General features: G+C 38.7%; 1 protein-coding gene across 1 annotated transcript in view; it reads right to left on the bottom strand.

Annotated features, from left to right (window-relative positions):
• gpc1b (glypican 1b) overlaps positions 1-12,640 on the bottom strand; it is a 71,238-nt gene that overhangs the window by 22,312 nt on the left and 36,286 nt on the right. Inside the window, exon 2 of the mRNA XM_057334188.1 lies at positions 9,309-9,467. Coding sequence (XP_057190171.1) covers positions 9,309-9,467 — 159 coding nt within the window. The remainder of the gene's footprint in view (positions 1-9,308; positions 9,468-12,640) is intronic.

Here is a 12,640-nt window from a genome sequence, read left to right as displayed (position 1 = left end):
CAGGCGCTGGCTGAAAACGACGGAAGTGGGCGCTTGAATGGCATTTTTTTTTCAAGCGTAGGAGCGTTGGTTACTATGAAGTGCAGAGCGCTGGCGCTGAGCCTGCGGAAAAGAACGCCAGCTGCTAGCGTTTTCAAAAAACGCTGCGTTTCTCTTGGAATCAATTGAAAAAACACACCTTGCGCCGGATGCCAATTGGTGGACACAGCCCCTTACAAAGGTTATCATAGTTACTAAAACTATTAAAACATTTCTGTTAATTACATTTAGTCATTTTAAGCAGACGCTTTTAAGTTTTGTTTTAATTGAAATCAAATTAAATATTGGCCAAAATATTTGAAAAACTAAAACCAAACAAAAATTGGAAATGTTTGCCTCAGCGATAAGAAGTTTAAGCTGAAGCACTAAAACGATTAACTGAAAACTAGAAAATAGGGCTGTCAAAAGATTAATCGCATCCAGAATAAAAATTTGTGTTTACGTAATTTATGTCTGTGTACTGTGCATATTAATTTTGTATTTATAAACACATACAAAAACAAGTATATATTTAAGAAAAATTAAAAATAAAATAATTAATAAAAGTTCATATATATTTTCAATTACATATACAAATACATATTTGGTAAATATAAATAAATACATCTTAATATTTCCTTAATGTTAATACATATATGTGTATGTTTATGTGTTTATAAATATAAAATTAATATGCACATTACACAGACATATACAGTATTATGTAAACACAAACTTTTATTCTGGATGCGATTATTAATCATTTGACAGCCCTATATACTAGAAAATAAAAACTGAAATAAAAATAAATATACTATATATATCAATATAAAGAATAAATAAAGAACAGGGGTCAACTACAATACAACTATAATAAAGATATACTGTATAAATATACAATAAATGTAAAACAAAACTATAATAACTCTGGTTCATACATGAAAGCAATACACAGCTAGGCGGATCAAAGAAGCTCTGTCTGCATTAATGCAATGTCACATTGAATTACCATCTCTCATTAATAATAAATGACTTCATGGCTTTGTTGTTGCAAATCACAGTCAGTGTAAACGGCCCTTGCATGTGTTTTGTTCAGGGTGCATTGTGTATGTGTTTGTGTTTTGTGTATAGTTTGAGGATATCCTGCATGTTTATGTACAGGATTTTAATTTGCCTGTTGCTTCATTACATGCTTATACAAATAAATGACACATTAAACTACAGTGAAACTACTGTACCATGATACATTATATATCAGTATACAATAGAGGAGGGTTAATTCTTTCGTACATATATGGAGGTACATTATATAATCACGCACACATCAGATACACTAAAATGATATTGCAAAACAAATCGGGTCTAAATTATTATTTCCAAAACATACAGTGTGTGTGTGTGCGCAGAGATCATCTCTACACCAGTAATATTATGTCTGCACTAATACTTTCATTATGAAATACAGGGCCGTGTGTTTTAAATATGATCTTATTGTGTTCTACATTTGATGAAGTTGACATTAATCATCCTTCTGAAATGACCAAACACGTTAGCTCATTTTATGACATCACAGCACGTATAACAAGGTCAAACATTTTTAGTCAAAACGTACAGATGACGTACGAAAATGTGCTTTGAACCACTGCTGTTGGCAAGTTGGCTATATTTCAAAATAAAAGCAATCTTATTGAACAAAATCATTATATTTTGTGTATTAATGAGGACGTTACCTTTTTTCTCTCATCACTCATCAACGGGCAGTTTTCCTTCTCTTTCATTCATTTTTCCATTTCAATAAAACCATGTGTACTATACCTCCATCTCAGGAGCTCCAAGGTCTTGTGTTACCTTCAGAAATGCACACAGCACTTAAACACATATTACTGATTATTTTCATTCTAAAAGCATTTAAATGTATTCTTTTGAATATAGGATGATTAAAAGGAAATGTAAGTCTTGCCACAGTATGTTTTGTAGAGTTCTAATGGATACTAAAAGAGTGTGGCACTCTACTGCAGAACTTGTATCACAGTACAAACTTTCAATGTCAAAACAGGGCTGCAATGTAGAAATAACGTCAGAATTAGAGCTGTGTGTTTCAAATACAACATAATGAACTAATAAACCATTTTTTCATCACTTTTAACCAACTGAGCCCAATTAATAATAATAATACTAGATGTATGAATTCAGTTATCCTCACGTTCACACAGGTGACCACAGGTGCACATGGGATGTGAGATGATGAAGATAAAGGTCAGTGCTGCTTTGTTCATGACACACACTTCTGTTCTTGACCCATGCACCCCTTGCTACATCCCTCTGTCTCTTGTTCTCTTTCCTTCATCCATCTCTCTGACAGGAGTGTGGATGTAATGATATCAGTGGCATGGAAACAAAATACACTGGACAGTTAACACAAGAGAGTAAGAGGGCGAGAGAGATGGAGAAAGAACTCAACTTTTTTAACTGCATTTTTAAAAGGTGCTTTAATGGCTGAATTAAGGGGATACATTACTATCAAATCAAAATTTCCCCCTGTTTTACTCACCCTCAACAAGGAATCCTAACTGAATATGGTTTTCTTCTTGAAGAATAACGCAGTCGGAGTTATAATACCACTAGTTATAATACTATAATACTATATAATATTCTCAGCAAAACTCAGACAGATTCGCCAAGCCAAGGAGGATGCCTACAGAAAAGGGGACAAAGTCTTGTACAAGCAGGCTAGGAACACACTGACAAAGGAGATCAGAGTGGCTAAGAGAAACTACTCTAAAAAGTTGGAAAACCGGTTTTCAGCCAACGACCCTGCGTCTGTGTGGAAAAGCCTTAAAGACATCACCAACTACAAGCCACCATCCCCCAATTTTGCAGGCAATCAACACCTGGTCAATGATCTGAATGACTTTTACTGCAGATTTGAAAATGCTAACTTTACACCTCACACCATTTCTGACATTCTCTCTACACAACACCTATCACATTCAGTCACCCCACCTCCTGCACTTCAGATCAGTGAGGAGGATGTGTGCCGAGTCTTTAGGAAACAAAAGACAAGAAAAGCACCAGGCCCAGGTGGTATCTACCCAGCCTGTCTTAAAAGCTGTGCTATTCAACTGGCCTTCATCTTCTCACAGATCTTCAACAGATCACTGGAGCTGTGCACAGTTCCTTCCTGTTTCAAGCGCTCCACCATAATCCCCATCCCAAAGAAACCCAAAATCACAGGACTGAATGACTACAGACCCGTCGCTCTCACATCTGTGGTCATGAAGTCATTCGAGAGACTGGTACTGGCTTATCTGAAGGACATCACAGAACCCTTACTGGACCCCCTGCAGTTTGCCTACAGAGCAAACAGGTCTGTTGAGGATGCAGTTAACATGGGGCTGCATTTTGTCCTGAAACATCTGGATAGACCAGGGACCTATGTGAGGATCCTGTTTGTGGACTTCAGCTCCGCTTTCAACACCATCATCCCATCACTGCTCCAGACAAAGTTAACCCAGCTATCTGTTCCTGGCTCTATCTGTCAGTGGATCACCAGCTTTCTGACAGACAGGCAGCAGTTAGTGAGAATGGGGAAACTCACATCCAGCACCCGCACAATCAGCACTGGCGCCCCCCAGGGGTGCGTTCTCTCCCCACTGCTCTTCTCCCTGTACACAAATGACTGCACTGCCCAGGACCCTTCTGTCAGACTTCTGAAGTTCGCAGACGACACCACACTCATTGGCCTCATCCAGGATGGTGATGAGTCTGCGTACAGACAGGAGGCTGAGCAGCTGGCTGTCTGGTGCAGTCATAACAACTTGGAGCTGAACACGCTTAAAACAGTGGAGACGATTGTGGACTTCAGGAGAAACCCCCCTGCACTCCCCCCTCTCACCATCATGAACAGCACTGTGGCAGCAGTGGAGTCATTCAGGTTCCTGGGCACCACCATCTCTCAGAACCTGAAGTGGGACAATCACATTGGCTCCATTGCTAAAAAAGCCCAGCAAAGGTTGTACTTCTTACATCAGCTGAAGAAGTTCAACCTACCACAAACTCTATTAAAACAGTTTTACTCAGCTGTCATAGAGTCTGTCCTCTGCACATCCATCACTGTCTGGTTTGGCTCAGCCACAAAGTCAGACATCAGAAGACTACAGAGGACGGTTCGGACTGCTGAGAAGATCATTGGTGCTCCCCTGCCCACCCTCCAAGAACTGTATACATCCAGAGAGAGGAAAAGGGCTCAGAAAATCACCCTGGACCTCTCACATCCAAGCCATCATCTCTTCACAATGCTGCAGAGCACTGAGCACCAAAACAACCAGACACAAAAACAGCTTCTTCCCTCAGGCCATCTACCTCTTGAACAGTTCAATGTTTTTACACACCGTGCAATTAATAACTCTGTGCAATAATAATTAAGTGCAATATTAATTCTATCCTCCAGATAATACACTATCTATTTGTTATACAACTTTTTCTGTAAATTATATGTCATTCATTCTGCTGTATATAGCACATACCTTGTACTACAATAGTCTATTCTTATTTTTTACTTGTACATATTTACATACACACATAGCTTTACTCTCTATATCTTTATCTTATGTTTATTGTATTGTATTTCTTAATTTTTTATACCCATAGGCCCTTATTTAAATCATTGTGTACTGTATTCTATTGTGTTATGGTCTCTGTGTACTGTTGTTGCTGTTTCTGTGTTCTGGATGCTCCCGTCACCAAAACAAATTCCTTGTATGTGCAAACATACTCGGCAATAAAGCTCTTTCTGATTCTGATTCTATAATACCAATAGTTATAATATAATAGGCCATGACTTTGTAAACTTTAAGAACTTCAGGAGTCTTATTATCTCAAGCCCAGAGGATCTCTGTAGAAGTCTTGTGTGTGTGCTCTACTTTAGAAGGGCCTATATAATCCATCTGAACGGTCTTAAATCAGATTCATACTCGGCAGAAGCAGCTGTGGCCTGAATCTCAGCAAATCTGCTCTTAGTTACATGTGTGTCACCAGCACAAATTCAATCTCCACAGGTGTACACAGGTGCATCTACATGCCTATGATTACATATTTATATGATAACTGAATTATAGAGATGCTATAAAATGTATTGATGTATCACAGTAAGAGGAACATAGTAATAAACTCCACCAGTAACAACAGTATGAAGTCTGACATACAGTACATGTAAGACTTTGTTTGGCATGTGTCGTCAACGATGACATCATCAGAGATGACTTTCAACAGGAATTTATTTTTCCTGGATGATTCTGCTTAATTGAAAATATTATTTTATTATATCAGCATTTGAACTGCCCAGCACCCGAAAGAGTTATAACAACACTGCAGGACGGTTATAATAAATGTGAAAAGTGTCATTCATTCATCTGCAATCATCAGGAATTAAACTGCTAACATGACCCATGAGTCATACATTTAACAATGTGATCGAATAACATTTTTATCTTTTTTTTAAATGAAACCAGTCATTTTATTTATTTTACTGAACTAAAAATAATACGAATTAAGTAAATGTTTTTATTATACAATGCAAAAAGCTTTCTCTTATGCAAAAAGGTGTTGGTTAGTATTTAGTCTGTGGCAATTACAGTTAGATGTATTTAAAAACAACAGAAGTCCATGATATGTCCCTATTTTGACAGCTAGATAAACGCGTGTGTGTTTCTCTCAGAAAACACCCCCTACAGCCGCTCCTTATACATTCCTAAATACCACTGAATATTTCCTCACCCTTCAATAGAATCCAATATCCAACACACACCCATAACATACACACGCACACGCACACTGACAGGCATATTTAACCTCCTAAACCACACTCATAACAGCTTATTATCCTTGAACATACCTTTATCTCTGATCCTGAAGAAAAGCCTTTCAACAACTATACACACACACACACACACACACACACACGCCTGAGAGGAGGAGGGTGTGTGTACAGTAAGATTACAAGATTTAAGTGTGGTATGACACAGACATACAGACAGACATGAGATGGATGGATGGAAAGATAGACAGCCATGTGAGCAGACAGACAGAATGCGACAGAAAGACAGCTTGATAGAGAAACAAATGTACAGAGAGAGAGATAGACAGACAAGCAGGCGGAGAGAAAGATGGACAGACAGTCAGTCAGACAGACAGACAGACAGACAGACAATTGGAGACATACTGACAGACAGACAGAAAGACAGACAAAAGAAATATAGACAGACAGATAGACAGCTGGATAGAGACAGACAAACAGAGAGAGAGAGACAAATATAAAGACAGACAGGTAGATAGACAGACATGGATTGGGACAGTCGGATAAAAAGATAGGTGGAGACAAAGAGATACACACAAAAAGACAGACAGATAGAGAGGCAGGCAGACAGACGGACAGACAGACAGCTGGGAAGAGACACAGACGTACAAAGAAAGATAGAAAGACAGACAGACAGACAGAGACAGAAAGACACAGAGAGACACATACATATACTGTATACAGACAGACAGGTAGACTAATTCATAGACAGACAGATAGACTGAGATACAGAGAGACAGACAGATGGACAGACAGACAGACAGCTATTAAGATAGAAACACAACCGATCAAAGCAGACCAGACATACAGAGAGGTTCTACAAATGTAAAAAACTGCAGGGGTGTCAATATTTTTCAACACGCACGCACACGTGCACACACACACACACACACACACACACAGGCTGGGTATTATCCATCATAGATTCACACTGTGCCAAGTGTAATTCATGCTGGGAAAAACACACGCGCACCCACGCACCCCCCCACACACACACACACACGTGTGCACACACACACGCATTCACACTGTGCCAAGTGTAATTCGTGCTGGGAAACACACACGTGCACGCACGCGCACACACACGGCACACACTCACAGTCTGTGACCAGATTCTCTCTCTCTGCCACAGTACTTATATTATATTAGTAATTAAAATAATCACAGCCCACAAATCCTCACCTCAAACACACCACAGATTGTGTTTGTACACATTCCAGGAGGTAAGCTGGCACACAGATTTAAAGCCCTACAGTATACCGGCATTTGAGTTTAGAGGTACAGGACCACAAAGACAGAATTACTAATGAACTCATGACAATAACACAATCATCCAGCATTGGAAATATAATCATGTTATTTCATTTATTTTTTCACATTACAGTAATATAAAAAGTAATAGTCTTCATTTTCCTTGTAATATATATATATATATATTTGAGTTTATGGTGACATGCATATACAACACGCATTACACATGACCTTAGCCTGGATTTCACAGGCAGGGTCACAATTATGAAAGCACACACAAAACAGATTAACATCTATGCAGATCTTATAAAGCAGAGGTTCTCAAACTGGGAGCCGTGGCCCCCAAGATAGATCCAGGGGACCACAGATTTTGTGTTAGTTTATGAATTATAGAAATGTATCATATATTTTTTGCAATCAAACATCAAAAATAAGACCACCAAACAAAAGAATTGATGTTCCAGCGTTGTATAGACCGTTTCATTGGACATGCATGCCTGGAGTGCAGTTAACTTCCAGTCTGTGTTTGTTTATTGGTCTGGCTAGAGTCTAATAAAATAACAATTTGTATTTAATTTAATTCGTGTTATTATTAATTTACATGATTATTTATTGTATACCGTAATAATTGTATTAAGTAAACGATTTGTTGAATTTTTGTTGTATGTTAATTTTATAAAAATAAGCAATTTGTTGAATGGGTCCTGTAGTAAAGAAAACGCATGGGACATTGACATCTAGCGGTTGAGCTAGTGTGACACTTCCGTCGGTCCCTTGCCTGTTTTCCCCGTTTTTGCCCCAGAATGTCCTTTTGCCACGCTCCCTCATCAGTGACCGTCACCTGTCCCTCACTGTCTTTCACACCTGCACCCCATCATCCGGACACTAAATGTACTCACCACACAAAGGGTGCCTTACAGCAAAAAGGTTTGAGAACTACTGATATAAAGCATGCGTTGATTTGATAGAACATTTGTTTTATAACAGACACATCTAATCAAAACGGACTGGTTCTTGTATGACACAGATATGGCCTGGAGACAGACATGGCTAGCAAGTGCTGCAACGTTCTTAAAGGAACTTTGGTATACGTAACTCCAAATTTCTGAAGTCTAAATAGTTTGTCTTGTCATCAGGAATATTTTCAAATAAAAAAATCTCTCTTTCTCCACACATAATGGCTCAGGTAAACAGTTTGTAGCTGAATTGTGTGTAAGGCAGATTGTACACTGATACTGTACACACACACACACACACACACACACACACACACACGCATCTGTCTGACGCTGTCAGGAGGTTTTATCAAAGCCACTCTTAGATATAAAGCACAGGTCTGGTCGACTGTACAGATAAGCACAAAGCTACACCCTGCAGCATCAACGGCACCAGAACGCTGATCAAATCTCCCTAAACTCTGATTACCATAAATCACTGCAACTGTCATCTACATGAATATCAATAAACATACTGAGAGAAGAATCTGCTATGGTAAACAAGCCATATCACATTAAAAATGATTTTCCGCACTCCTTCGAATAACAGTTGTTCTGTATAGTATATTAAACTCCTGGAAACAAAGCTGCTAAAATGAGACCATTCGAAATGATCACGGGCATTATCTCACAAGCATGAGCACATTATGACAGCATCTGTGAAAAATATTTCTGAGCTTTCTGAGCTGATTCTTGGGGCATGTCTAGAAAATTTTGCTAAACATTTATATAATATGTTTTATATTATACAAGTTCTTAAAAATGTATAGGTTCTCAGCAGGAGGGTAGCGGAAAGCATTCATCAAACTGGACAACATATTTAATAAACAATAACGGAGACAGAGGATTTATAACAGTTTGTGAAATGATGGATGCACCAATTTAAAAATCTGTTGAGAAAGCTGTTGGTGCAGACTCCATGTGGACTTATGACTTATACATTTATTCATGTATCAAAATATGAAAAACATGACATTCGACAAATTATTAACAAAGCTATCAAAAATATTTCATTTACAACAAGCCAGATGTGAAAGCCAAATTTATCAACGGGATACTTTTCTTTCAATTTTAACCAAACAAATGCAGTAAAATAAATCCAGTGGTCAGTTTGTTGCAAAGCCACGTATGATCAAGAATCAGTTTCCAGACACGTTCATACACAGAACGTCTCCTCAGCTGTAACTCACCATCAAAGCTTTTGTACTGGCCGCTGATGGATGCCTGTAAAGTGCGTCCAGACTCTTTGACCTGAGTCTCAAACTCGCGTCTGCTCAGGTTCAGAAGATTCTCCTCCATCCCAGTTGTGCAGCAGGTGTAACTTTGAGGGCAAACCCGCAGGTGCTCACCTGAGAGAGAGAATACAATTTTATAACGACCATCCTTTGCGAGCATCTTTTTAGCATCTCAGTTATTTCTCCTAGACATCAATAAGTTTGAATGAAGAGCAAATGGAAAGTGTCCTGCGTCTCAGATATTTCTTCTGAAAAAAATATTCCTTTGGGCAATCTCACAAATACAGAGGATCTAATCTCACATAGGAGCAGACAGGAGAACAGGGTTGAAAAAGAGGGGAAGTGGGACCAGGACATGACCCAGGTGTGGCTTAAACCCGGGTTCCTGTGAGCCAATGGCTCGTATATGTCTGGAGCATGTGCACCACCTCTACACCACAGCTCTGTCACAAATGTCTCCTTTTCAAAAGAGATCTCAACAATGTCACAAAGTAAGCAGAGATTAATGTCGATTTCAATATTTCCTCAAACATTTCTCATCAAATTGATCTAAATCCTGATCTACGATCTACATTCGTTTTATACCTACATATTCTTTTATTTTGAACAATTGTCTTATTTCTGTCCCAAGCAATTTTAGTAGAAACATTTAAGACACACAATCAAGGAGAAATACAAATTTCAGGTGTCCACATATACAAACTACAATTTGTCATGTACTGCATGTCATATATGGCCATACAGCAAATCTGCATGGGTTTTTCATTGATTCAACATCCATTCAACCGCTACAGACAACTTCTGCAATATCAGCTCTTTGCTCCAGAAATTTCGGTGTGGGAGATGACGACGTAACAGAAGGACAGTTTTCAGTACAGTACTTACTGTACAGTAATTACGGTAATTATGTTTAGCAGTGGCAATCACAAAGTAAAGCACAACTCTGACCTCATGCAGGCACAGACACATGACCTCCAGCACCAATCTGCGCATGCATCACGCAGTCATACTGATTATTGTGTTTTCTGCTCTTTTAGAAGGAAGCAGATGGTGCGGTGTAGACACAAAAGGAGTGAGTCACTCTCTGGTAAATATTTTTAAATCTGATGCAAGTGCGAGAAATCTTTGGAGAAATGTATAAAAAAATCAAAACGCATATGACTATACTAAAAAACCTGACAGCTGAACATCACAGCACAGTTATATGAGAGTATTGATGAGTGACGGTAGAGGAGGAGGGGGGGACTAAATCATTATTGAAAGTTTACACTGCCGTTCAGTCTGATCAAATTTCGTTTTTACTATATTACATTTACATTACATGTATTCGTTTGGCAGCCGCTTTCATTCAAAGCAACTTACAAGTAGGAGAGCATATAAACATTTTGTCAACGTGCTAAACAGTACCGTTAGTTAACAAACTTGTACAGAACACAAACAAACGACACAGTTCAATGATACATATTAAAAAAGGGTTTGGTGCATTAGAATGGTTCGTTTAACTCGGTGTTGTGTATTCTGACTAAAAGTGCAGCTCTGTCACAATTTTGATGTGATCCAACAACATTTCTGTGCCACGATGGCATCTCCGTGTCAATACCAGCACGCTTCTACCTGTGACGCACATGTGTGTTTGTCAGCAGGCGAGAGCACACTCTGTCAGAGACAGGATGTGTTTTGTTAAGAGCCGGGCTGTCAGCCATTTCTATCCTTACGCCTTTTCTTCGATCCAAGGACAGAGAGAGAGAGAGAGACTCCAGCAGCACAGCTCATTTCACGTATAAAACTGCACCATAAACAGAGAGTTTAATGTGACACTTATCTGAGCTTAATGTTACCATCTGCCAGAGAAGGTTTACAGGCCCGTGTGTTGTGGTGAAATTGATCCTCTGTGCGCTCATTTAAGATGATAAAACCTACACGAGCAACGCATTTGGTCTCAAACACTGTGTCTTACCCAGGCGTATCAGGATTTTGGACAGTAGGTCTTTGATGAACATAATATTACATGAAATGACAAAACAAATCTGTTCTCTCATGAAATTCCATGGTGGGCACCACATGATAACAATCAAAATTGATTGCTTAAAGGGATAGTTGACTCAAAAATACGAATTCTGTCAACGTGTATTATCCATACACGTCAAAAATATAGTTAGACTAAACATGTTTATTAAACTACTGATTTGTCCTTTAATTCATTTTACTTTTTCATGAATCGATTAATGTATACACTTGAGTAAATTGTTATAATTTATCGTTATCTTCCAATATTGTTCAAAAAGTCTAGCTGCATTGTAAAATACGCAATTGTAGAATGGCAAGCAATTACAGCAGAGATTAATAAAGCATCTCTCCCTCTGAATAAAGCGACCGCCGAGCGGCTTCAATGAATTACAGGTCAGATCAAATAGATTGTAGTGCAGGAAAACTAGAAACATATAAATATCCCATGGTTTTCATCTAGTGTGTAAAAAAGAGATCTTAACTGACCTTAATTAAAGAAAATTCTTCTCTAAGACTCAAGACTGAAGAAGCAGAAGTTCACAGACCATTAACTTATTATAACTCAAGGGAGGAAAAGTCTCATCAGGATCCAATTAGACCACAAAATAAGAATCCAAAAAGCCTGAGCTTGTGTTGTGTATGAGAGAGAGAGAGGGGAGAAGCGGGAGCGAGAGAGAGAAAGAGAGAGAGAGATGAGTGAGTTAAGGTCATTTGACCGGTGAGAGGAGGGAAATGTGAAGTCACAGAGGTGCATCTGTTCACAGCAACAGATAAAACATCAAATTAAACACACAAAAACTCAGTACAAGAAGAGGTAACTATAGCTTCACCACATCTTAAGAGGAAGCAATTACAGATATCTGTCTTAAAGAATCCCAGGAGGGGAACATTTATGCACATTGGATTTCCAGAATGCATTTCTCCCTGCATTTTCAGCTTCTGACTGTGTGCTAGAACTGCCGTCGTGCCTTCGAGCAAGACACTTCAGTTACTCAGATGGAATTAAATCAGTAAGACATTTTTGTAAGACACTTCCAATTGAAGCATCTGCTACATGACTAATTAGTCATCTTAATCTAAGCTTGAATGTTTAGCTCGGGGGTGATTTACAGTCGTTGTCTCTTAATAACACAACAAACAAACACAGATAGTTGAGTGAGAACTTGTGTAAGCACAGAAGTGGTGTCAATCACACCACCATTAATGGAAGGTCATATACCGTTTCTGGGTCCAACCGCTCTATCAGCCATAGGCAAATAACAATGCATATATAAAATGCA

The sequence above is a fragment of the Triplophysa rosa genome, linkage group LG5, assembly GCF_024868665.1.
Source record: "Triplophysa rosa linkage group LG5, Trosa_1v2, whole genome shotgun sequence".
In the NCBI taxonomy this organism is placed as follows: Eukaryota; Metazoa; Chordata; class Actinopteri; order Cypriniformes; family Nemacheilidae; genus Triplophysa; species Triplophysa rosa.
The sequence above is the reverse complement of the archived record's forward strand: the minus strand, read 5'-3'. Positions and strand labels throughout refer to the sequence as shown.